The 27,652-nt window shown below is 36.4% G+C and overlaps 1 protein-coding gene across 5 annotated transcripts in view; it reads right to left on the bottom strand.

Moving 5' to 3' along the window:
• Positions 1-111: 111 nt before the first annotated feature.
• The window catches only part of HYCC1 (hyccin PI4KA lipid kinase complex subunit 1), a 51,260-nt gene continuing 23,719 nt past the window's right edge, over positions 112-27,652 (bottom strand). For 4 of the 5 annotated variants that reach the window (XM_072854144.1, XM_072854145.1, XM_072854146.1 and 1 more), the window contains exons 4-12: positions 23,804-23,983; positions 20,780-20,860; positions 20,252-20,367; positions 19,820-19,915; positions 15,005-15,121; positions 14,177-14,264; positions 13,479-13,638; positions 5,547-5,841; positions 4,537-4,677 (exon numbers count right to left, since the gene is read on the bottom strand). In XM_072854144.1, the coding sequence (XP_072710245.1) occupies positions 5,573-5,841; positions 13,479-13,638; positions 14,177-14,264; positions 15,005-15,121; positions 19,820-19,915; positions 20,252-20,367; positions 20,780-20,860; positions 23,804-23,983 (1,107 nt within the window). In that variant the 3' untranslated portion in view covers positions 4,537-4,677; positions 5,547-5,572. Of the gene's footprint in view, positions 4,678-5,546; positions 5,842-13,478; positions 13,639-14,176; positions 14,265-15,004; positions 15,122-19,819; positions 19,916-20,251; positions 20,368-20,779; positions 20,861-23,803; positions 23,984-27,652 lie in introns of all 5 variants that reach the window. The other variant, XM_072854148.1, reaches the window with a different exon arrangement.

The raw sequence follows: 27,652 nt of genomic DNA, 5'->3' as shown, positions 1-27,652 counted from the left end.
ACTTCTAGATGTGTGTAATGAAAACAAATAAATTGCTATCTAATGCGTATTTCAGCAAAGCCTGTAAAGAAGAGGCAAAATTTTCTGCTGTACTAAGTATTTACAAAAGCATACAACTTCAAAAAAACCAGTTTATTTTACTGCCAAAATTATTAAACACTAAACAAGACAACCTTGTAGTTTATACATTAGGAATGTAAGTTTTCATGTACAGTTAAGAGAACACTTCACTGTAAAAAAGGTGGAATACTGCGTTACTAAAACACAGAACAGTGTCACACAACAAACTGAAGAATATGAGGAAGTGTGGCACATTCATTTAAACTCAGGTTCTCAGGCAAAGACAGACATCTATAGACCGATGCAGCTATTCCACAGGCTTTGGTGAATTTTAAGAAATGTACACATCTAGTCTTAGAAGTAGAATTATACAAATACAAAAGGCAATATATTACACACCTATATACAGCACTGTAAGCCTCAAACACTGACAAAAGATATCAGACATAATTAAGTTAGAAATTTCTAGAATCCTCATAGAAATCAGAATAGACCTCTTCAGAGACAAGTGTGGCTAAAATAGCTATATATTTCTGTACCTGTCAAATCTGTCAGGTATTCAAGGCAATTCAAGGACATTTCACTCCCTTCAGAAAAGTCATTGCAGCTCTAATGCAATTGGTTAGAGGCCATACGCTTTTTGCACAAATGTTACAGATTCTCACAACAAAAATAATTCTTCTCAGCTTCAACAGAGTTTTGAAAGTGTTGCTGTTCAAAGCCATCATTGGAAACAGTGCCCTTTGATTTCAAACAGTAAGGTCAGTTATAAATGTCAGCATTAAAACAACTTCTCTTATAATTTGAGATGATTCACTCCTACATAACATTTTTCCTGCAGAACGTTGCAGCCGTGTATGATGTTTGGAGTGTATTCATCAGAACTACCCACTCTCGGGCAGACTACAATATGGGATGTCTTAATAGGTTTTCCTTACACTGTTAGAAGACCTCTACTTTTTAATATACATTTTTTCATTTATTAGTCGAAAGTGATCAGATAATGCTCAAAACCCAAGAGCTTGACAATTTTAGAAATATTGTGAAAGAATTAATATATCTCCTTCCTGCCCTACTTCCCCCTTTCCCTCTGCTCCCCCCCCCCCCCCCAGTCCTGCACCATGGAAATTTGGACAACAAATAATTCTGCCCTCCCTCTCCCCTATCCTGCTTTTTTTTTTTCCTTTTCCATTTTTAAGAAAAGAAAGAAGCACAACTGAAAGTTTTATTACTCACATCAGGAAAGAAATTAGACTCAATCAGTATAAAGGTGTGATGTCAGTTCACAAAAAAATGCTCATTGTGTAAGTTGCTCCAGAGACCAATACACACATATTTATATGGAGCCACATATGTATAGAAACAGCAGCCTTTAGCACTTCCTTTTATAATCTTCTCAAAAAAATATGAAGCTTTATGTAATTTCAGCTGTACCAATATTAGCCTATGTCTTGGGTTCAAGCCAGACCACAGTTAGAATAATTAGCTGGATAAAATAAAAGGATAAACTAACTTTACTTTAACACTGTTTGACTTGTAGCCAACAGTACTGTAAACATTATGTTAAATATCTACATTTTATGGCATTTCAGATACTTTGAAATTCTAATTATTTATAGCTAAAGTGACTAAATCTTCCCAGTATAATAAACATCTTTTATACCAACACCCAGCTTGAAAGAGTGTCTACTGTGGAGATAACAGAAACAATCATGAATTAAATGAAACAAAACCAAACCTGTAGAATTACTAAAAATTCTAGTCCCGTAACACTAACTCACAACTAATACCATCACAACAAACATTTGTCAATTGCAATTTTATTTATCTATCCTAGTTTATATTTCAATTCAAATTACTGTAAAGTGTTTCCAAAGTATTCTTAAATGCTACACTGCAAGAGCAGATCAGGAGGCAGCTGTAAGTTCTGCAGGTTATTTTTTCATAATGTCTAGAACAAATGTCAAGGAAAGGAAGAGCTCTGCATTCAGAATGTGTAGTGCTAGCCAATGTCTGCTATCAGCTGCCTAAAACCTTTCTCTTGCTTGTGGTTATGCATGCTCCAGCAGCTACATGTCCTAGTCAATCTGAAACAAATGTGCTAACTAATGTGTATTGCAGAAAAACCTGTAAAAAAAGAGGGAAAATTTTCTGCTGTACAAAGTATTTACAAAACATACAATTTCAAAGAACCAGTTTATTTCACTGGCCAAAGTATTAAACACTAAACAGGACAACCTTGTAGTTTATACATTAGGAATGTAAGTTTTCATGTACAATTAAGAAAATACTTCACTGTAAAAAGGTGAAATACTGCATTGCTAGAATAGAACAGTGTCACACAACAAAGTGAAGAATGAGAAAGTGTGGCACATTCATTTAAACTCAGGCTCTCAGGTGAAGACAAACATCTATAGACTGATGCAGCTATTCCACATACTTTGGTGAGTATTAAGAAATGTACACATCTAGTCTGCAGTCTTAGAAGTAGAATCATACAACTTACTTGTCCCTATCAACTATGTCTCCTCATCTCTTGTCATTAATTAACCAGCTTATTAATTGCTATAACCTGAATAACATTAGCTGCTAAAAGTTACTTGTGCTTCAGTTTAAGTCAAAAAGGGATCTCTCAACTTATCTCCAGGCAAATAGGAAAGTCTACCAGAATTTTAGTGTTTGTTTTGTTACAAGGTTCTTGACAATAAGGGATCACTAGCTGCAGAAATCTGGACAGTTGGGAATGACTATGCCTTAGATGTTCACCCTATTTCTCCACTCATAATAATATATCATCTGTTTATCAGCTAATCACTGCTACTGGAGTGGTTTTGTCAGCTATTGCTTCTCCAAATTTCTGCATAAGAAGTTTTAATGTCCATTTTTAATTAAGATTTTAATGTTATAAAAGTTGGTATCAAACAAGGTCACCAAACTAACTGAAAGTTAAAGGTTAGGTAACCTTGAACAGGCTGCTGTTTTAGAATTTCAAACTAGAAAAATAATAGATATAAAAGACTAGGAATTACACTGCGAATTATATTTACATTATAATTTCCCTTTGTGCTTGCAAGTTACTGGAAGTACACATCCTTTGGTAGTATTCTTTTAGTCTTCGGTAAGAAGTTCATGTTTAACACATTCACACTCCTGATTTGCTTGAGTCAGTGCAAAGGGCTCATACCTTATTTCCTACATAACATTGTTACATGAGCACATCTCTTCCCCATAAATAACAAAAATAATGATGACAGCGACTTTTCAATGAGTAGCTTTGAGCCTGATATTCAAGAATCTGAAAGAAAGACAGAGTCTGTCACACAATTTGTAGGTCTGCAGAGTGACTACTATAGCAAGTGATAAGAACTCCCATCCACAAGTACTGCTGCTGTATGACTTCTGGCCCAGTTTCAAAGATGTATAGAAAAACCAAAATGCATCTATAATTCAGACTCATATAGGCATAAAGTATGAACATTGCAACATGTACTAACTACCATTACAAAAACCACCATAACATCAAACACTGAATTGATGCTTCTGGTTTTAACCTTACATGTAAGCACAGCTTTCTCATGGCTAACATAAGAGAATGTTTGTTCTTACAATGCCATCCCAAAATTTCATGCCCATACTGTGAGACTCCTCTTAAAACAAGTACTTGCAGTTTTGGCTTATGCCAAGTGGTAGTGAAAAAGTAGAATCCGGGAAAGAGTCTCTATTTGTTCCCATACCGTCCATTTGTAAAAAGCCACACATCGTGGTCAGTGGTTAAACAACCAATCTATGCTTGTTAAACTGGTGAAGTTGTAAACTTCACATGAAGCCATAAGCAAACAGGTGTATAAATACAGTAAAACAAAGAGGAACTTTCCAAGCTATTAGAAGTTGACACAAAATAATTACAACTGTTGTCTATTCACTATTACTGTCAAATGTGAGCCAAATAAGAATTTATGGGCTTGAGGTGTAAGAAAGTAATGTATAGCATATTAAGGAGCTTAATGTAGCGATATCAGCATAAACCCTCAATATTTTATTTTTCACACTTGCCAATTTAATATCAATCTGTTGACAAAGTTATGCTAATACTAGGAGGTCGCTGATTAGGTTGTTTGCTTAAAATTGGAAGATCTGTTCTTTCTGTTCCATATATCAGTTTTTCCTCCTGAAGACTGCAAGCTGAAAGCCTGTTTGCCTCTGTACCAGATACACCACCACGATTATTTGGAACTGTGACACCACTGACCTGTTCAAAGGATTTACTAAACACAGTAGTGGTTGTTCTGGCCAGACTATGGCTGCCAGGCTTAGGCAGGGACTGGCTAGTTGTCAGCGTCAGTCTCTTCAGAGAGACAAGCTCTAGATTCTCACTCATGGCTCTCTGAGTTTGTTTTCGTGACAAGTGTTCTCTGCAGGTTTCTCCTTCTTTTTCTTTTCCTCCAGCTTTGCTTCCTCCAGACCTTCGTTGGCTCTTCCCTAAAAGGTTCTTACTGCTCATGTTGCTGCTGTTAGGTAGGGCAGACTGACTTGTACTAGAAGTAGCCCTAGAGTAAAACCCTTCATCGGTTTCAGATACTTCTATCAGTTCTTCTTGAATTGCTAAATCAGTATTACCTGCATGGCAGAAAAAGAAATAAAGAATTAGCAATTGACTTTCTCACATTTATTGATTTTATGTATTGCTAGATTTTGATATTTACAAGCACGAAGCCATACAGCAACAGAACAGAGAACAGAAGATAAAACACTTACCTATTCCATTATATTTTGGAATTAAGGTTCATTAGGATATAAAGTTACAGCAAATAATGCTGCATGAACTAGATCAAAAAGCATGCCCACAATCTCATTTTGTAGTGATTTTTGAAAAAAAAAAAAAAAAGCAGTCTTGTTAATTCATGCAGGAGATTAGAAACTTATAGATTAGAAGATACCACACAGAACAAAAAAAGTGTAAATCTTATTTTGAGCAAGAGCTCCAATACATGATTTTGCAAAGCTCGTTAATTATAAAGGTATGTGATCGATGCCCCAGGACACCCAATACGGCACCTGCACATTTAGCAACCCAAGAATGCTTTAGGACTGAAAGGTCACCTTCTGCATCATAGGTCTGGTGGTATGAGTTGGAAACTCAAGCACAACATGAGATCTCCAGTATACCGTGAAAGGTGGAATTTGGGAAATCCGAGGTACACAGCGAGATACTTTTCACATCCATTTTTGATGGATTCTTCATACCATTGATCACTGGATTTTGTAAACCCAATAAATATGCTTCATAAACTCAAAGGTATGTTGAGTCTCACAGTGTATTTTCTCCAGATTAAATAAATCTACTTGTAAGTATGTCATCATTGTCCGTGGCACAGACAAAGCTGTGTGCAATACATGCATTTGTGTTATTACACATGCAAATATATTAACTACATACTTTAATTCTCCAAACATGCAGCAGTGACCCTTTCAATCAACAGTGGTACCTTAGAGTGCAGCTACAAGTGCTCTGCTAAAACTGCACTCTGCCAGATGAGTTTATTCCATCCTCCATCATTTTTCTTACAGATTTTTGCCTCCTGATTTCTGGCATGCCTTTGCTGTCAGTTCTAGGATCTGCAGCTGTTTCCTGTACTCCCTGTAAATGCTGAACATCATTCTCTGCTAGCGCTCTGCTCTTTTCCCCATTCCCGGTCCTCTCTCCAGCCACACTTGTGACACTAATCTCAGGTATGATAAAGTTGCCCAATTCAGTAGCATCATTACCATTCTCTGGTTGTTCTAGAATTAAAGATGGATAAGAAAAAAAACAAAAGATGTCTGAAACAAAACATGAAACAAAAGCCAATAGATACAGATGACTAAAGCATTATGATTAAAGCAGATGTTCACATATTAACCTCTTGTTAATTAGCAACATTAGCAAGTATGGAATTTTGCTTTATTTCTAAATTGCAGGCTTCACTCTTCCAATTATTGGCCTGCACCCACATACTGGAAAGCCCCATGCTTGGTCTTTCAAAATTGAAATTTCTGAGGATCGTGAAACAAACACATTCAGAGATTATCAAGAAATCAAAGAACTCTCCATAATTCACTTTTATGACTATATTCTCTGTATCACCATGCTAAAGTGAAACTTGTTTTTACAACGAAATGACGTATCAATTTCACGTGTTATCATGTACGACTAGAAATTCTACACATACAGTGTCATGATGCTGCACAGTAGTCAGCCTGAAAACTAACAGTGAAACAACTAAGCAAACTCAAGCACACATTAACTTCCATTTTCTTTCTTCATTTCAAAAAGCTATTTTCAACCAGAAAGATATTTACAAGTAGGAAAATTCTCCAGTTACTAAAACCAACTTATTCAGATAAAACCTATGGAGTTTTACTTCAGTTTTTGCCACCTACTAATAATATAACATAAATGTTGACCTCCTCAGCCTTTTTAAGCTTCTTATATGAGCTTACAACTAAATTAGTTTCCAATGAACTTAGGAGCTGACTTGTGTGACACAAATAAGTATAGTTGAGAAAATGGGGATTAAGCTGGGGGGAGGGAAAGCACCACAACTTTCTGCAACACTGGGAAAAAAAAATTAAAATAAAGCAAAACACCAATGCAGCTTGGTTCCAAGATTACTTTTCATCTGGGTAAGTCATCAACAGCAGATATACAAGTGCTCAGCCTGGCCAAAAAATTATTTCAAGATAGTCAAAGATTCCTGCAGACATAGCCAAAAATCCCCAAGCAAATAGACAACTCCACTGCTACTCAGTGTGAGAATGACGGTTGTGTGTAAGCACAAGAGATTTAATAATGATATTTAGTGATAAGAATGCAATAGTTCCTACAAGGTCCTAGTAAAACAAATCCCAACTCAAAAGGTGCCTGTCTACATCAGATGAAGACAGGTTTGAGAAGGATGAACTCTTGAGAGGAAAAAGAGTGAAAATAAAAATGGGAACTGAAACTTTATGGAAATTCCAAGTATATGCAAGTAACAAGTTACAATCCTAGCGACCTGTCAGCTCCATAGTGTTTGAAGTATTCTCAGTATCTGAAGGTCTTTTTAAATGTATTCACAATTGCTTTATCAGCACTAGCTCTACAACCACAAAACTGCATTTAGATGACCTGGAGAAGAAAAAAAGAGAAGCCATCAGTTACAGATAGTCACAGCACATCCTCCATGAAGATGTACACCACGGAAATACAAGGGAAGAAGAGCAAGAACTACACTATATGCTATATAGTTATATATTCTATACGTGTTATACATGTATACTATATACAAACACTATGGCCACAAACTTGACAAGACTAAAAATGCACTAAAAGCACAGCTCAGAAAAAAGCTCAACTGAATCCCTGTGTTCTATTCATAACACAGCTCTTTCAGATCTAAGAATTAAGTAAGGACCACCCAGACTGTACTGCCAGTTTGCTACTGCACATGACAGCAGTTGGCAGTACAGACATTTAAATGACAGTATGAAGTCCAAAACCAGAGGAATTTATGATGAAATGATTTTTCACAGCGGCAGTTCTAATGCTTTTTAGCTGGAGGGGATCCTCTCTTCCCCCTATCCCTGCACTGAGAACTCTTGTGCAGGCACAGTGTACTTCTAGGTCAAGCAGGCTACAGCGCTGGGCTTCTTGCTCGCATCTGTGCTTACCATTGAGACTCATTTCATTGTCATGGTAAGTGACAGAGCTAGAAGGTTACTTTAGCAGGGACGGACATCATTGTCCCCTGGTGTAAGAGCTATCCCCGATTTTACCTGCAAATGCTAAGTATCATGATTCTTTCTAACTAGTCAACTACTAATGAAAGTATTTAACAAGTTGTACTATCCAAAGGAAATGGCATTAATAATTACTGCTATTAGCCACTAACTTCCTGATATTTGGCAGGAACTCAAGTTAGAACTGTTTCCAAGTGTTACTACTCCTAACAGCACTTTCTGCAAAAGTCTTCTATCATCAGTAACAAAGGTAACAACCGAGCACTGTAAACTGCAATAGTTAATAACAATAAATAAATAACAACAACAATAATAATAATACCACCACCATCACACACAGCCTTTTTTCTAAAAACATAGGAGCAGAAAGGTTAGTGAGAAGATCAATGCTCTGATTGGCCTCACTGGTCTAATTTTACTAGGGTGAGGTACCTGTGCCTCTCCTATGGCAATCTTCAAACTCCTTCCTGCTACCCCATCAGTGCAGCTACAGGCACCTTATCTCAGCAGAACTTTTCCCAGGATCCACTGATGTCCATATGCACAAGTCGATTCTGCTAGAAACTTCATTTAGAGCCAGGACACCAGAGAGAGGAGAGGGCAGAACAGAGCTCACTGTCAGTCCCTTCCCCACCAAGGGCAGAATAGCAGCATCCAGCTTCAAAGAAAGGAGACTTGGAGTGCACAGCAGAAATCAGAGCAACAGAGGAAGAATTTTTTTGTTACAGATTTTGTATAATAGCGATACTTATTGTTCTTTGGTAGTGTGTATTTCTAAATGTAATATCCTACTGTAATATCAGCACTTTACCCATCACTGCTGCATTCCCACAGCTGTGTAACCAATTACCACAATGAACTGGGGAAAAAAACCAAAAAACTTAGTGTTTTACTCAGCACAATTATGTCTAATCTTTTAGTTATGTGTTATTAACTACTTCTAATGAAAGGGAATATACCTTTCTCTGAGTTTAACATTGAACTACAGGAGGAAATTAATGAAAAAAATGGGATACTGGGTATCTCAAGTCCTATTAACATTGTCTACCATAATATCTACAGTCTCATGGCCAGCATAAGACTAAACAATCCATGTCCTTCATAGTAGCATCCCCTCCTTATTTTAAAACTTTTAAGAACACCTAAAACAAACCTTCAACTTCGTAGTGCTTGGTTTTGAAGATAATACTGCTTCAAGCTGGACAACCTGGGGGGTCTGTCCTTTGAGAAAGAGATATTAATACCCAGTGCACAAGGCAATGTAGCAAAAGATAAAACAAAGGACACTGCTAAATAGTGTAGAGACAAAACTGAAAAATTATGTCAGTTTTAAAGTTAATATAAATATGCCCATAGCAGTTGAAGGAAAATGCATTTGGAGTCACATTTCTGAATGCTTTGAGTAGTACAACCAACCTTCATAAATGCATTTCATGATTACTAGTTGCTAAGAATTAATTCAAAAGATATTTCAATCATAGTTCACCTTATTATTATGGTTGCCTATGTCATTTACCTCAGATTGCACAGGCAAACTGCCCATTTGGATTGTAATTCAGTTTTAACAACCACAAGCTCAAGCTGCATTTCCTGCACAACAATGTTAGCATTTTGAATTATTCACAAAGCATCAAGCTTATATCCCAAAATTAACGTTCATTCCAGATTCCTAAAAAAAAAGTTGTAAATATTTCAGGAATTAATACTGTTTCAAAAAAAGAAAGAAAATTCTCTTCACAGAGATTCAAAGACTAATGTTTCTAAACCTTGTGTACTACATGAAAGTCAATTTCTGCAATAGGGAAAAAAAAAATAACATCTTGTCCTCCTCTAGCTGATGTCTCTGTTTTTGTGTTATGTATCTTACCAACATCTGCTTAGCTCATCTTACTCAGTCTGTTACATCAGGGTATTTCTCTTACACGCATACCTCTACACACAGGAGTTTTTCCCCGAGCAACCCTTTTATGGGGCAGTTTGGCAGATTTTACATTAGTAAGGAAAGCGTTGCTAGGGCTTGCTTTGTTTTATTCCTAGCTTCCATAAATAACCATTCATTTAGGTGTTTATGTCCCTTACACACTGTATGATTTTTCTGGTTTTCCTCTATTTGTGAATGGAAATAGAGATGCCACTTGTTTTTAAAACATGAACACTACAAAAAACTAATGCTAGATAGAGGAGCTAATGCTCCTCTTTTTTAAGCTTTATGATTAATAGGCAATCCAATTCAATAGCACTAAATTTGTTGGTAAGTGGTGGCTAGTATCAACTGACTCTATAAATACTACCCTTTTGTGATTAGATGGATCCATTTTGCAAATGACCTTCACCTTTAGTACCTCTAAAGTACCTTAAAAGTCCAAATTCACAATACCAATTTGATTTTTTTAAAAGTCCTTCTAAGTGACAGCTCTAATGAACAAGTTACAGGGTTGAGTATCACAACAAGATTAAAGGTTAAGTCAACCTTTTTTCAAAACTGACTTCAATCTAGAGTTCTAGCAAAGGCTGGCAAGATCTAATGTCTGAAAACCTTTATAGTAAACTGAATTTTTTTAAAGATAAAAAAAATAAGGCCTGTGCCTCTCAGCTGGAAATGTGATTGGCTGTAATTCTTTTATTTTACACAAATAAAATAAGTTGGTGATTGAAAATTGCTGCCCTTGCTTCCCCAAGGGATACTTTGCTTCATCAGGTCTTCTGGTCCACGTAATGTAGAAGATCAAACTACCTCTCAGCTGTCTCCTCTAGCTTCCTAATACATTTGTACAACTCATTCTTGTTACACTGAAGCACAAAAATAAAACCCCTGAATAAATTTTTTTTCCTCTTACACTGTGGGAGAGAGAATAATGGTCAGGAGGTACAGGGTTTGTAATCTGATTTCTACCAATTTCAGTTTTTATTTTAATTCAAACAAGCATCTGTAAGCACAAGCCTCGTTATTCTTTCTGCATGCTGACCCTGAAGATCTATTCCATGTCTTTCTTTTATCAGGAATTGAGGAGCACTGAATTATGTTATTAGGAATTTTGAAATGAGGACACCATCCACTCTGACTTTAAAAAGGCTTTTCAAGTCACAAACAACAATTTTGTCAGTATTTTATAATGAAAATTTTGATATTAGCTGAAGCAGTATATGCATGGAACATTTACCATTTAAAACAAAACAACTGGATGGTCACGTAGTCAAAGATACCATAAACTCAGTTTTGGCCTTTAAACTAGCCTAACGTTTACAGAGCCTTCAAATTTACAACTACTCCCACAACTTGCTATAGAAGTTCCCCTCCATCCCCGCCCTACACCAAGTGATTTTCTTCCTCTTCATTAAATCCTGTACCATCGAGGCAAATCCAAAGTTTTCCCAATAACCCAAACAAAATGTTGACAAGAGCTTTTTTGTAAAAGTCCTTAATCTTTCAGTCTTCATCCCCACTTGGGTCATACTAACTAGATTATCACTGTTTCTCTCAACTTGTCCTGCTTTATGAGACGCTCATAAAACATAGCATTCCCCCCCATTTCTGAGTCCTACTATTATTCTCATTTCCCTTTCACCTTACTGTTATCTGCTGCAGGGCACACTTGTCCCACCCATTTTTCCTTGAACTTCACCAAGCATGACCCCCTGCAAGGCGGCAATAATTGTAAAAGCTTCTAGATTTCTATATTTGCTGAAAAATTTGCATTCTTATAAGGATGGTTCCAATACTGATTCTGTAACCTTTTTATTTCATTTCTTCTGTAAATGCAAAGACATAAGGAATGTTTATTTTAATACACTTTCAATTCCTCTAAATGAACTAGCATTCAGTATCTCTGATCTGTGTTCCCCTCCACCACCTCATTTGAACAAGCAAGCATCAGAACCACTCAAAAATAATAGCTGACAAAATCGCCAAGCTTCAGAGGGCATTTGTCCATTTAAAAGCTGAGCTATCATACAGTTTTCTTGCACCTTGTCAATAATCCCTGATTAATAACTGTAAGCCTGAAGAAAGGAAAATAAATAATAAAGACTAAAATGGTCCTCAGCAGTCTTGAGATTTCAGTAATAACTTGCTACTAGACCTCACTCAAGTTAAAGACACTAAGGTTTTGCTCCTCAGCTTTGTCTGACAGTTTTAAGCAGTTTTTAATCAACTGAAAAGAAGTTTGGTTGTTTTACCTTTCTTTGCCCCTCACCCCCTCTAGGCAGGTTATTATTGGTACTACTACCACCACCAATGCACATCATTACTGCTTAGAAAGCTCTATCATTATTTTAAAGTTGTCTTCTACCAGCACATTCGTAAACAATTTTCTCAACACTTACCTGAATTACCTCTCAGTCCTTTACAAGTAACTTGGCAATATTTTTCAAACTGAACTGTCCATATACTACAAAAGCTCGTACAGTACACATCATACAGAAATTTTTATGATACTACTTCAAAATCTTTATTGAACCTATTAAAAGAGCATTCTTATCTACACTCACTCGCTTAGCCTGTCATCAGAATTACAAGCCCAGCAGAACAAGCCATTGCCAATTTTGATTGCTGGTCCAGTGGCTCTTCCCTCATCTGAAGAGGGTAGAAGAAGTAGAATATAATGTTTCTCCTTTTACAGTACATTCAGCACCATTTTTTCTACTTCTCAGCCCAGACCTGTGTTCTAGTTTGTGGAAGCCCTCATATTAGTTTCCCCTAATGTGCTGGTTTTGGCTGGGGTAGAGTTAATTTTCTTCACAGAAGCTATATGGGGCTATGTTAGGGATTTGTGCTGGAAACAGTGTTGATAACACAGGGATGTTTTAGTTACTGCTGAGCAGTGCTTACACAGAGTCAAGGCCTTTTCTGCTCCACACAACACCCCACTAGCGAGTAGGCTGGGAGGGGACACAGCCAGGGTAGTTGATCCAAACTGACCAAAGGGGTATTCCATGCCATATGATGTCATGCTCAGCATATAAAACTCGAGGAAGAAGAAGGAAGGGGAGGACATTCGGAGTGATGGTGTTTGTTTTCCCAAGTAACCGTTACGCGTGATGGAGCCCTGCTTTCCTGGAGATGGCTGAACACCTGCCTGCCCATGGGAAGCAGTGAATGAATTCCTTGTTTGCATGCGTGACTTTTGCTTTACCTATTGAACTTCCTTCATCTCAACCCACGAGTTTTCTCACTTTTACCCTTCTGATTCTCTCCCCCATCCCATTGCGGGGGGAGTGAGTAAGCAGCTGTGTGTGGCTTAGTTGCTGGCTGGGGTTACCAAAACATAGTCATTTAGCCCTCTACCCTTAAATCCGATTTTTATTTAAGTAATTTAAGACAGGTGAGGTTCTGCAGTAAAGTTATTAAATATTTGTTTTGCTTCAGGTACTATACATTACTTTTCAGAAGAAAACAGGAACATCGACCTCTTTAAAGAATCAATAACTTTGTACAGCTCCCTTTAACAAAAAGGGTTTTTTGTGTGTTTTTTATAAACATGATTAAGGAAATAAAGAATATACTTCATCTGAACTGCATTAAGATTCCCCTTCACCAGTTAATAAAAACCTCTAAACTGCTGCTTGCTTACTAGCAATGAAGATGTGCAATAACAAAATTCTCAATATTATTTTCAACACGTTTAAAAAGCTGAGAGTTCATTGCAAAATGTGTTTCTTACCATGCCTTTTCCATCTATGCCCTCGGATAGACATGCTAGTCACAGCATTTCTTGATATTCTGGATGAAGTAGGTGTAATTTCAACCTGAATGCATCTTGTACCTTCTTTACTAGATTTCATGGCACCCTGAGGCAGTGAAGCTTTTATTGCATTAGCAACCTAGAATGGAATAGATGCAGTTAAGTTCTTAACATGAAGATCCAAATTTTAGAAAAGGAATTCTGTCAGAGGATTCTTATTACTCCAAGAAGAATACTGTGTACAATTCCAGTTTAAGGTCAAAAAGCACACTAGCTTTTCACGTGGGTTATAAAGAATGCTTGTTGCAATTACCTCTCAGAACTAAGTTACATTTAATACCTGCCACTTTTTAAAAACAAAGTTTCCAGTTTAAAGATGTGGCTATTACTTAACACGCACTTCAGAGTGCTTCTGCACCGTCATCTAAGCTTTCAAGAATTAGAAACGTTCTACTGAAAATAGCTTGTGCACTAGAGAAGATGACAAAATAACTAAGTACATCGAAAATACCTGTGCATGTGTCTGTATACTTGCAGATCTAGCTATTCACACGAGCACAGCCACATAGACTTCACGGGATTTAGGTTCCTGGTGTGATGTCGCATCATGCACATTCACAGGAAGGATTTCCTAGACTAAAAATTCTACTAAAAAATTGTTGAAATACAACACCTACCAGCAGAGGTTCTGGATACAGTTCCAGCTGTGCTCTATACAAAATGTCATCCATAGCTTTACGAGCCAGATCCCATTCTCCATTATAACTACAAAGGTAAATATATACATAATAATAAGCATCTACATCAACAGATGAACCTTCTTGGTTACATAATCTTCACAGATTTAGTATTCCTTGAGGTCAGTTTACAGGATTTGAACTACTTGTGTTCAGTAGCAGTAAGCCTGCTATTTAAAAGAACGTGTTCTGAAGTACTGTCTATGGAGACAAAGTTTTATTTTCATTGGCTACCCTGAGCAGTTTAAAAGTGACATAATTAGTTATTGATCAGCTAGCCGTGAAATATTCTGAAATTCAAACACGACTGGTTTAATATTACTCCACCTTTTGACTATTCCTGTGTTACTAGTCTCTAATTATTTCAGTTAACAAGAGAGCTTTACACATTAACATGACTATCAAAGGGTAAATGACATTAGCATTTCAGAGAAAGAATGATAAGACCTTTTTTCCTTAACTAGACTGATGTCAAAACTAAGCATGCAAAAATGTGGACAGCAGACATCAGTGGGAAAATATCTTTTTAAAAGATTTTTTCACATCAGCAGTTATTAAGTGCTGTTCTAGCCCTCTTTCCCCAGTATGACATAGGTAACTTCAGCCAACTAGTTGGAGAACTATGTTCTCTTCCTGAAGACCTTATTGCTAGACATAGCATCTGTCCACTAGAAAATAAAACAGTTCAAAGGTACCGTGCCTAAATGAGTGTAGAAATTAAGCTGACATTTCTTTATTTTGTATGCATACAAAAAACTCCCAACTTACAAGGCATAATAAATCCCTGTTAGCATTTGCACCATGAATTCAGACGAAACTGGAATCCTACTGTTGACTCCCTTGTACTTTCTCACTTGCTGGCGAGGATATCCACAGACACAAATTCTAAAGAAATCATGCATTTGTCATTAGCAAATAATGTAGAACCACCGTTGTACAGAACTCTACAAAGCTAGGTGTTTAGTATACATTTTAACTACAATAACCCCGTGCTGAAGCAGACTATTTTTTATTACAGAAGAAGGGTATGCCCTCTACTGGCAGAGTTCAAATCCTTCAAAATAGAGACATCCTAGACACTCCTGTTACATTTATACTACAGTGGAACATGAAAGAAAACTGCCAGTTAGTGTAATTCTGAATCCACGCATTTGGTGCAGAACCAACAAAAAATAAGTTAATGGTATTTAAGGAAATAAAGCAGCATAGCAACTAGTAATATTAAAGACAGAAGCATAAGTGTCATTGCATATAACATGGAAGTTGCACACAAGTTTTCAAGCAAAGAGACCAGAAGTGTCACATTCATAAAACTATTCTAAAATCCAGTAAAAGTCAGCTTCATAATTTAGTACTGAACTAAATTCTGCATCAGGTTCTGTAGTCAAAACATTCTGGAAATCAAATATATTGGGTAGTTAAATATTCAATTCATTGGCTATTACTGGACTTCCGGAATGACCTTTAATGACATTAATCAAAGTATTTCCTTCTCCAAAGCATAGACTAGAAGGTTTAGTCTCAGAAAGCTTCAATTCTTCAGCTTCAATACCAGAAAGCTTGTAAAACTCCTCTTAAATCTACTTTTTTTCCAGAAAAACAATTAAGATTGTATTGTAGTACCTTCCAAATTACATCTGTAACGGAGATTTCAGGAGCCTTTTTTTATTAATTCTAACTTTGCCATCAACCTACTGCACTTTTTTCCTCTCCTTTTCTATCCCGCAACTCATCTTCTGCTTTGGCTACTTAAAAAAAAAAAAAAACCACCAAACAAAAAAGCAGCCAGTGCCCCCAAGAGCTCTATAGCTCAGCAATTCTCCCAGTATGTACTTTGCACCTAGGATGATCTAAATTTGACTCTTCATGCTGATATCACCACATCTCCAAATAAAAACAACAAAAAAAGATTTTAAACACTTCATCAGGAAAGACAGGAAGCCACACTAGTGACAACATGCAAGGAAACAGAAACATTATGATATGTTTATAAAGGAAGAATCATAGAATTGTTTGTGTCAGAAGAGACCTCTAAAGATCATCAATTTCCACCCCTCCTACCATGGGCAGGGACATCTTCCACTAGATCAGCTTGTTCAAAGCCCAGTCCAACCTGACCTTGAACACTTCCAGTGATGGGGCACCCACAACTTCTCTGGGTAACCTGTTCTTGTGCCTCACCACTCTCATTGTAAAAAATTTCTTCCTTATGTCCAATGTAAATTGACCTCTTTCAGTTTAAAACTGTTGCCACTTGTCCTGTCACTGCAGGTCTTGGTAAAAAGCCTCTCTCATCTTTCTTATAAGCCTCCTTTACATATATTGAAGGGCTGTAATAAGGTCTTTCTGGAGTCTTCTCTTCTCCAGGCTGAACAACCCCAACTTTCTCAGCCTTTCTTCATAGGAGCGGTGTTCCAGCCTTCTGATCATTTTTGTGGCCCTCCGTTGGACCCAGAGGTCCATGAAACCGGTCCATGTCTTTCTTTTACTGGGGACCCTAGAACTGGATGCAGTACTCCAGGTGGGGTCTCACAAGAGCTGAGTAGAGGGGGAGAATCACCTCCCTCGACCTGTTGGACACACTTTATGCAGTCTAGGATACGACTGGCTTTCTGGGCTGCAAGTACATATTGCACTATATTCCCAAGCCCTTCTCCGCAGGGCTGCTCCCAATCCCTTCATCCCTCAGCCTGTACTGATATCAGGGATTGCCCCAGCACAGGTGCAGGACCTTGGACTTGGCCTTCTTGAACTTCATTACGTTAAGATACCTATAGGTATAGGATACCTACCCTCTATGCACTCATCTGGTATTGAAGGTAATTCCATGAACTTTAGGCTTGTGCTGTCACTTTATAGAGTTGGTCAACTGCTGCTCTGAGCATCAGTATTTAGCCATAATTCTCACTGAAATTTACAACCGTAAATACAAACTTCTCAGATTGGCCTAAACCAAGATTTAAGTGACTGAATTCAACAATTCAAAATCATATTTCTAAAGAAAAAAAAAAAAAACAAAAACCAAACAAAAAACCCCCCCCAACTTATTTTGCTTAGTTTTGAATTTTTATTTTCAAGAGTAGCCAAACATGTTAATTTGTAACTAACTGCAAGTTTTCCCCTAAATTTGATATTGTTGTTGGCCAGAAGCACAGACCATTTAAGTACTCCTTGCTTATTAATTCAGATTTTGAACTTGGATTTTATCATTATTAGGAATACATTACTTCAGATTGCATTGTGATTTGTGTCTCTCTATTCAAATTACTTAAAACTAAATTTTTAGAAACCAGAATACAAATAAAATTGTATCTTAAAAGACAGAGTTCACCTGTGAAGTATACACACAGCTAGCTAAAACAAAAATCTTACTTCCAGTTAAGAGAATCAAATTGACTCTTCTGTTAAACATGCTTAAGATGTTGGAACCAAAAGAGTTCATTGTCTCATATTTCATTTTGTCCATACATGGTAAAAGTTAAAGCATGAAAGCTGTTTTTCTGACTCTTACCTAGTCCTAAACCACACAAGCCAGTTACTGAAATTAACTAGGTTGAATAACTCCCCCACAAAAATCCCATCCCATTTTCCTCCTCTTTATCCCCAAGAAGAGGCTATTATTACGCAATTTGTGCAACACTTTAGTTCCAGGTAGTCCATAGTTTCTATCAATGGTTTGACTCAAAGATTACACTTATAATCCGCTAAAATAATAAGCATTTCAGTGTTGTGTAAAGCCTGAGGGGTGGAGGCAGCAGCAAGTGTCCAGTTTAAACAAAAATGCTAGTTTACATAAAAAACATCTAACCAGGTCATTTTTATGCTGATGTATATATTTATGCATTTACTAGATGCTACTGTATAGGGATACCGTAAGTATTTTGAGGGGAAAATAGTGAATTCACAGTAGGAATGTGATCAGTTGACACTGACAGTTATATAGAAAAGACCTTAATACAGACACTCTATTGATGCCAGTATTGATTAGTTTTAAAAAGCCCTACTCTGAGTTACTTCCTCTAAAAAGGCTAGAATGACATCAGCAGAACTGCTTCGCTTTACATCAGCGTAAGATAACATTCTCATGAAAAGAGACTTAGTAACTGAAGATGCCCAAATGCAAAAAATCTGGATTTACACCACTTGAGATCAGCACAAGATATTTTGTGCTGCAATTGTCACATTTACAGTTCATGTTTGTAAATAAGTACTAGAAGCTTTTGCCTCTTTCGAAAAGTCATAAAAACTGAATTAGACTTACTAGAAGAAAGCACATTAATTGTAGATTGCTTTCATACAAATCTTCCAAAATAAACCTAAATTCAACACTGCTCAAACCAATTAAAGGAGTTATTCTATAGATTCTTCTGAGAATTTTGTCAGCACCACATCCAAACAGGATACTGACAGATATTCTGGTCTTCTGACACATATTCCCTTGATTCCCTAAAATGCTGTCAGGGCAAAATTTTCAGTAAGCAGAGAAACATGGATGCCAAAACCAGTAGGGAATGAAGAACTAAGATAAAAGTCAAATTGTATAGTATCAAATAATTCAGTATCCAAACATTCAATATTTTGAAGCAGAAAGATTTGCTTGCATCTACTGGTAATTTGTTTGGGGTTTTTTGGAGGCCTTTTGAAAATTATTTATCCCAAATACAATCAAAACCTAACCAAGCAGAATAAGCAACATCAGTCTCTTGTCCACAATCCTTAGCTCCAAAATATTTTCCACTTTTAAATTTTAAACCAGCATATCTAACAGAGATCTTGTAAAGACTCTTGTAAATATTGCCAAGTGCTCCAATGCTCTCTCACCTCTTCTGAAGAGCAGAGGATCTTACAGGCATACATTACCATGTTTTGTTTGTGTGAGGAACCTGGGAACTATGACTGGTAAAAAGTTGCTGTAGCTGACTTCTAGGTCTCTCTTGGGTTTCCTGGGTTGAGAGCATTCTAATTTTTTCCTCAACCCAAAGTCCACTTTCAAAAATCTAGGCGATAGACATGTTTACTACCAGTTCTTCCTCTTTGAAAAAAGAAATGGATCAAAAACAGACACTGTAATTAAAGCTGAGGTGGGGTTTTGGGGGTGTTTTTGAAGTAACAGCAGATTTTGGAAATACCCAGAGTATTTGTAAGAACGGATGTATTTCTAGTTTCAAGATCTACTATAATTTCAAGAACGTTTCAACTTGCACAACATCCAAATATATTTAGTAAGCTTGCAATGCAACATTTATCAAGACTTTAGAAGACATTTCTGATTTTATTTAGTTAACACACCTACAACTACTTTGGTTAAAAACAGACAGTTCCCTTGATTTGACTTCTCCACTTAACCATACTGCATATAAGCTGGGTCATTGCTTCCCCATTTTGAGATCTCAGACCAAAGTTATGTAAGAGATACTGTAAAAGCAAATAACGCAGCTGTAAACACTTATGAAAAAAAAGTCAAGTTTACAAACAGCTTTTGGGAACCTGAAGCTTTTCTTTTTTGTAAAAAAAAAAAGTTGAAACTGATTGCATTTCAAGTTGAAAATGCCATTTTAAGTGTAATCAACCTACAGAAATTACCTTGAACAAATTTGACACAACGACTGAAGAGAAACTGCAGGCATGTAGCTTAAGGCAGCATTGTAACAGAGCAGAAGGAACGTCAGCACTTCAAACCTGGGATTTACAAGAAACATTAGAATTACATTACCAATTTTATTTTTGAAAAGAAAACAAGTTTACACAGAAATTTGCAAGAGTTATTTGAACAGATTTGCTATTTCCTTTCAATAAAGTTGACAACTGAGTAGTTTGGTTCTGTAAGCTTTTCCTCTTCATGTAGTAATATGCACTGCTAGTCTTTCTGCATCTACATTTACACGTGTTTAAAAACAAAAAGAACCCCACAAAACACAGCATACACCTATCCACCTTCAGTCTCTAACTATGCTAAAAATTTTAAGTTAAGATTCATTAGTGATTCTCGAGCAAAATCCTATTACACAATTTCACCTGTTCTGTGCTGTTAACATCTCCCTCTGAGGATGAGGTCCACTGTATACGACCCTGGACAAGCCATGCTGCGATAAAGCTCCTTCAGTGAGAGCCATGGAGCCAATGCTGGAAGGCTAAAGGAAAAAGGGTCATTCAAAACATGCCCGCCTGAAGTCTTGCTACAATGCAAGTGAAAATAGACAACGATCAACATCATATTTGTACATACATTTTCAACAGGCTTAAGGTTATCTGACTGCTTAGCTATCTTACATTCCTGAAGTTATGTTACACCAGATAAGGTATTTGGCTTCAGAACAGAAAAAAAAGACGTAGTTGGTGCATGGATATTATGGAGTTATGACTACTCAGTCTTGAAGAGGCCTCAGAGACCAGTTAGCAGTACTCAGAAGACTGAAAAATATGTTCCTATGTTGTTATGCAACACGTTAAAATTACTTTTCACTTTTATTCTTAACAAACAGGCCCCCAAAGCATACTGTCTTTCTCGATCAGTAACAACTTTATGTTGTAGATGTCACTTACTTCATGATAGACTGAAGGTTTGGACAAAGACGGAATTGTGAAACTCAGCACTTTGCTATGTCCCTCTTTGTCAACTATCTCCTGAAAAAGACAGAAGATACCAATGGTTACACTGTGCTACAGAAAGCAGACATTCAAAAATGTTAAATGCTGGGTGGGGGTGAATGGATAAAGAAAGCCAACAAATTATTATAGGGACAGATAGGGATACTGTAACAATCCGAGCTACAAGCTAGAAATTATCTCTGTATTTGCTTTCTATCACAGTGCATTTGCTTTGTTTCTGAAAACTATTCAAATTACTTAGCAAAGGACACATGCATTTGCATATATAGTCCACCTTAAAAACACTAACGGGAAATCTCAGTATGTTTAAACAGTGTTATCTTTTTAAATTATACATTATTTGCTAATTGTGAATGTTAATGCTCAAAAATTCTGTTCTGAAAACTATTTACTCCTCAAGTAATGACTCTACAAGTAATTTTTTTTTGAAATATTATAGCTCTGGAATGATTGCAGCCTCATATGGTTTGATAGTAGCAGACATCATAGTATTTGCAAAAGCCCCCGTCTGATAATTCCATACTTACAGAGAGAGTTAAAAGAAGCATGGATGCAAAGCTTTAGAGAAGCTACTTTCCTGCAAGATACCACCATAGCAGTATGTTGGCAGACTTCTCACTCCTGTAAGTTAGTGGTACACTAATGGGTAAGGCAAAAAAAGATGGGCCTACGTATCACAGAAGAGCACTGAAGTACTTCACATAAACTTCAGAAGTTCCAGAGCAAACCTGACCAATAACCAACACCACACACACAAGAACTATTTTTTTTTCCTAAATTTCAGCAGTAGATTTCATATATCCAAAGGCAGAGATCAGAGAGGAGCTTCACTGTCTCCTAAAACCCATGCCTTGAAAGGCTGAAGGACTAACTTCATATAGTAATTAAGACATGAGTTTTAAAGTAGAATATGAAGTCGTAAAGGAAGACAGAAGTATCAAAAAGGCATACAGAGCTGATCTGTCTGAAGAGTTATACAGCTCCTCCATTCTCCATATAAACCACTGATACTTTAATTTTCAATATTGCTTCTGCATCAATGTCGAAAACAGTTTCGTCAACATAAGGGAGGAGAAGGGAAGAGAAACTGGCTACATCCAAACTTTTAAAATCTAAAAATATCAATATTTTGACTATTCATTCTAATCAGATTTGTAATTAAGTTTCAGGAGTACATTTCAAGATCTGAAGCGTATTAGAAAAAACCAACACCTACAGCCAGGAAAGCCAAAAATATCAAATGCATGCTCTACCACTGTATGTCTCCAGCTGAAGGTAGAACAAACCAGTTTGTGATCTCAAGGTTCAGCCACAATAATTCCATACCCTGACAACATAGTGAATTTAAAATTATTCTGACCAATACTTAATTTTCCAATTTCCTTCAGTAAGAAACTGCAGGACTCTGTTGAGCATGTTAATTCCCTCAAGTTCCAAGAGACCATCGTACATATTTACAGAAGGATTACTATTTGTATTAGGCTACATCTTTCCACTTGCTTTTGAAAACATAAAGTATCTGGTTAAAGAGAAAATAAGTATCTACGCAGGTCACCTACTACCTTTTCAACCTTGTATACTGAAAAACAGTACCATCTTGATTGTTTAATTTACAAACTTTATACGACATCAACAGAGGGGAAGAAGTCAGCATCAGTAACGTGGCATTACTTTAGCATAAGCATTCATTATGACTTAAAGCAGGGGAGGGGGAAGTTTCAAAAAATCAGGTTGATCTACAGCTTCCTACAGAAGCTTGCTGTAAAATTCCTGTGACCCCAAGCAGCTGGAGATGGATGGCTATGTTACTAATTGAGGAAGAAACTGTTCATAGCTAAGAAAAGATGTTACTGGACTGGTTTCAAGCTTAACTACAAATGTAATCTCTTTTAGCAGAAGGACAAGTGATCATACCCACATCCATCCACCATTTTAGATTACTTCATCATGGAAATAAAGGAGTTAATTGACTTAAGGCATAAGATATACCAAATGCTTTCCGGGAACGTTTTTCTTCTCAGATACAACTAAACACACAGACAACACATGAAGCCTGTACTCTGCCTAAAGAAGAGTTGAATATAAGGGCTCAGGTCTTTTTAAGTAGACTCCTGGGTGCAAAAATGTTTTCACTCGCTTGATAAAGACACTTGAGATTATTTTTAGAAGGATGGGAGCTGCCTTCTCCAGATTGTCAGAAGGGGAAGAGGAAGTTTGAAGTTCATCACTGTTTCACTTCCCAAAAAGCTGTCCTAAAACATCCAGAACATACAAACTACACTGAAGAGAATCCCAATGGACATAATAATACTCAGCTTTTTATAATAGCCATAAAAAGACTAAATGCATTAGCAAAATATGGTGCTTTTAAAAGTTCCTTCATAATTCTGTTCTTCAAAGCAGTAATTTAGTAACAAACAGTATCTTCTCATATAAAATATGAAAAAAATGTCAAGGTTATTACAAAATGAAAGGAGACCTTTAATTTCTCAAAGCTAAGCAATCTGTTCAGCAGTCAAGTACTAAGAATTTGTTGAAAGTGATTTTTTGTGTTTTCTAGTCAAGATAGTCAGAATACCCCAGAAAATATGGGCAACCACTTCAAAAGTAGCACCTCTAAAAGCTCTCAAGCAGAATGTAAATTTAATCACCATACCAAGAATTAAGTTACAAAAAAATTAAGAGGACTCCTTTGGCTCCTTCAGCCATTAGTGCATTAACACTTTCCAGGAACCACAAAAAGAGCAGAGAAAATATTCACCAAAATAAAAAAATAAAAGTTCATGTTGCAGATTTCTGACACGGACACCAATATGAAGAGTCAAAACTAAGATACTCAATCACTTCATTTCAATTCTGAAATAAAATTGTTAATTATTCCCCAGTAAAATACTCTATAGTATCCCCCAAAAGCACACTAATATTTTTAGGCTGGAATAATTACATGCAAATACAAACCAAGTTATAAACTCCTAGGAGAAGAGCCTCTATGCATCCACTGCTCTGCAAATCTCTGCTGGCTGAGACAGCAAGATAGCACCACATCAATTCTGGTAAAAACTGCAGCGTAAATCGTAGCAGTTGTTCCTCACCACTGCGATAGAACTCAAAGAGCTGATGGCAAACAGGCTCCAGAAGCTGAAATATAAATTACAATTGTGAATGAATAAAACATTACAAGAAACTGCAACTTTGTGTGGATCAATCCTTCTGACAAAACTGTAAACTGATAAATGTTACATTTTAGCTATTAGGGAGTGACTGATGCAATAACTGCCCAAGTCACCTTATACACTTTTCATTCCTTATAACATGCTTTCAGATTATAAAAGTAGAGCCTTCCATCCCATGTGAAGAAAGAATACCAATGGCTCCTTTCTCTCATTTTTGGCTCACTTCCTCTAGCCTCAAGTGCATAAATAGAGGATACTTGTTATCACCACAGCTCATACCATGCTCTTAATATCTCTAATATACGGGAAAAGCACCTGAACAAAAGGTCTTGCTATTCTAAAACTCCAACAGTGTACACACAAATTGCTAGAAGCTTTTACCCACCAAGTGAGAAGAGCTGCATAACACTCAAATTCAAAGTATTACAATAACTTAGTATACAGTAGAATTAGTTCACTTTTCCACTCTCATTAAAATCTTCCAGAAACTTCAATGTATTTATAGGTTTGAGACAGAAATGGGAAGCCTCAAGAGTAATTTTACAATCAAATTTGCTAAGCTGATATAAATGGAAGTAATGTATTGAACAGGAAGTAATACATTGAGCTAGAACAAGTTAAAAAAAGACTTTAAAACAATTAAGCAATCAGCTTGCACTGTGTTTCTGGATTTAATACACATTCTTGTGCTACCTACCTCCGCTAGAAGACAAAACATAGTGTAAACCATCATGTGCCAATATATGGAAGTTATATTTTTATTTTGTCACCTAGATAGGAGATTTCCTAACCCAAGTGGAAAATACTGTCAAAACCAGTAGGTGCTTTCAAAGCCAGCTGAACTGGACACTGAACTCTCAAGCAAAAACTCAAAAGCACATACTCAAAAGTACTTTTTGGCAGCAAACACAGCAAACCATCAAGAAGAGTTTGGAACTGTAAAAGGATTTATTCTAAAAAAAAAAAAAAAAAAGAGTGGGGTAGGGAAGGAAAAAAGGGGATTTTTCATTAAATCTTCCAAATCATTTATTTGCAAGTAATAACAAATAGGAGGACCCTATCTAAGAAACTACTCCCTGAAAAAGAATCCAGGCATCTGATGCATTTATATTAGTGAACTTTACAAAATGAAATCTGAGATTCCAGCTATTTAGAATTAATTTTATCAGCTCCAGCTAGTATATAAAAAAAAGCATTACTTAAAATGTGACATTCTCCAATTGCAAATCTCTGAAAGACAGGATTCAAATGTAACATACCTAAAGGACTATTTTTGCTAATTTGTTCCTTACCTCCAAGATTTAACATCTTAACAGTTCATCTACATGACTCACAGAAATAGACTCTAAATTAATTTCAAAACCAGGAATGTTCAGGCTAGTAATAGACCTTCACTGAAATGTATTCCTGCACAAAATCCCCAAAAGTTTCAACCTGAAAATGATGGAATCCAAAACAGACATGCATTTTAGAGTATTTTAGAGATTGCACTGAGAAAAGATACCATAATCATTAGAATTGCCACTGCACTTCAGTTCAGAAAGCAAAGTATTACTCAACACCTTTCTGAAAATCCTTAAAAACTGGAATATAGATATGTACTTTACTGCTAGTAACAGGCAGATCACTTTTTCCATTTTATTCTAACTGCAACACTCAGTTTTTCTGCTATTTGTCTAGGTCACACCTTCAGTTTTTCAATGGAGCAAGCTTTCAAAAAAGGTAAGAAACCCACTCTTCTATATGTTCCTCCCACTATTGCAGGAAAGGAGATAACACCACCAGAAGACCATGCTAGAAAAAAAAAGTCTGCTTGCTTTCCTAAGTTTTTCCTCCTGAATACAAATAAATTCGAGTTAACATTTCTTACCTCCCAAAGTTACTTCTGAACCCAAAGGATCTTAGCAGGTTTTGGTTCTTTTTAAGAAGTAATTTGGGACAATCTGATTCATTCAAAAAAAGAGGAACTTTTAGCTTCTGACAGATATAGCTTCTCTTTGGAAAAATCACCTGTGAAAAATCTACAGCAAAGGCAAAAAAAAATCATGCCAAGCTAAACTAGTCATCAGTTTTAAGAGCAGAATATCAAAGATCCTTCTAGAAAACTTTACTAGCACAAGCGCTTTCCATCTTCAGCTTACATATTTTACACAATTTGCATGCTTCCTCTAATGAAGTATCAGTTCAGAATTATGTGCTTGAACTTTAAAAGGCACATAAATAGCTATGACAGGTATCCATGTTCACATCATTATCTCAGTTGAGACAGCTTTATATCAGCACATTTAAATGCATAATCAGTACAAAAACAGACTTCCTTCCTCAAAATGCCACCACATGCTACAACCTAATATCAAAATGCACTAATGATTGTTGCTGTTTCAAGATTTTGTTTTACACTAAAACAGTTCTAAAAGGTATCTAGACTGAAACAATTTTTAATGCTGGAACAGAAGAATGTCCAAGCAATTCCATCCCTTTTCCTTTTAAGCTGCATCCAAATGTGTTAGACACTCCAAACACTTTCTATTTCCTAATGCAAATACCTGCATGGCTACTATCTAAAAGGACAGCAATACTGTTTTAGGTGGAAAGCAAAACATCTTGAATTTGTGAAGAAAGAAACCTCAGAATTATTTTTATTTATTTATTTATTTACTGTTGGACTCTTGAGCCAATTAAAAGTCCTTTAAAACTTCACATCTACTGAAAACTCTCCTTGTATTGAATTATGTTTTTCACCTATCAGTGGCCCAGGAATCTCAAAAGTAACTAACAAAGTCTTTACTAACAAAGCTACTATGAATTGGATATTTCTTTGCTATAGCAAAGAAGTAGTTCATTTATCTCACAAATTCATTAATTTTTTGGAAAAGCAAACAAAAAACCCCATATGAAGAGCAAACATGAACCAGCAGGAAAATGCAGTCACAGATGCAAATACACGATTACTTTTCAAGTGCTTAAAAAAAGAATCCATCCCCCAAAACGAGATTAATCACAATTTTAAGTTACAGATAATTATTATATTAGAAGTACATATATTCAAAGGTATACGGATGGGGTTGTTTGTCTGTTTTTAATCTCAGCAGTATTTGCAGTGTTCACGCATTAATCCTTCCCCTTTGCATTATATACATGAGATAAGAAAGAACAGCACATATCCCACACTGTAAAGCAAGTTGACATTATACAATGCAGCTAATAGATCTCAAATAACAGTAGAAAGAAATTATTTGTCTTTTTAACAGCTAGTTTATAAGTATTTTCACAATGTGGAAAGCTCCAAGTAGCCCTTTCCACAAAGTGACAGGTACTTGGAGAATGGTCCAAACAAAGATTTTATGACTGTTCTCCCAAGGCAGCACAACACTCAGTGTCAGCACTGGCTTTTCATTTCAATTCGAAGTCTCACTAACAGGGAAATCTTTGATACCTTGCCCCCAGAATTATCCCAAAAACCTCTTCGAGCAGAGTTTGCAGGGCTTTAACGACCCTGCTACTAAGGTCCCTGAGAAACCTAGTGATAGCCAGAAGTAGCAAGAAACCAAAGAACACATGAAAGTATCAATTTGGCTATCAACAGGGAGACTCATCAGATTAATTTACATGTTGATACGCATTCTGAAGACCA

Source organism: Ciconia boyciana, chromosome 2, assembly GCF_034638445.1.
Source record: "Ciconia boyciana chromosome 2, ASM3463844v1, whole genome shotgun sequence".
Lineage (NCBI taxonomy): Eukaryota > Metazoa > Chordata > Aves > Ciconiiformes > Ciconiidae > Ciconia > Ciconia boyciana.
The sequence above is the reverse complement of the archived record's forward strand: the minus strand, read 5'-3'. Positions and strand labels throughout refer to the sequence as shown.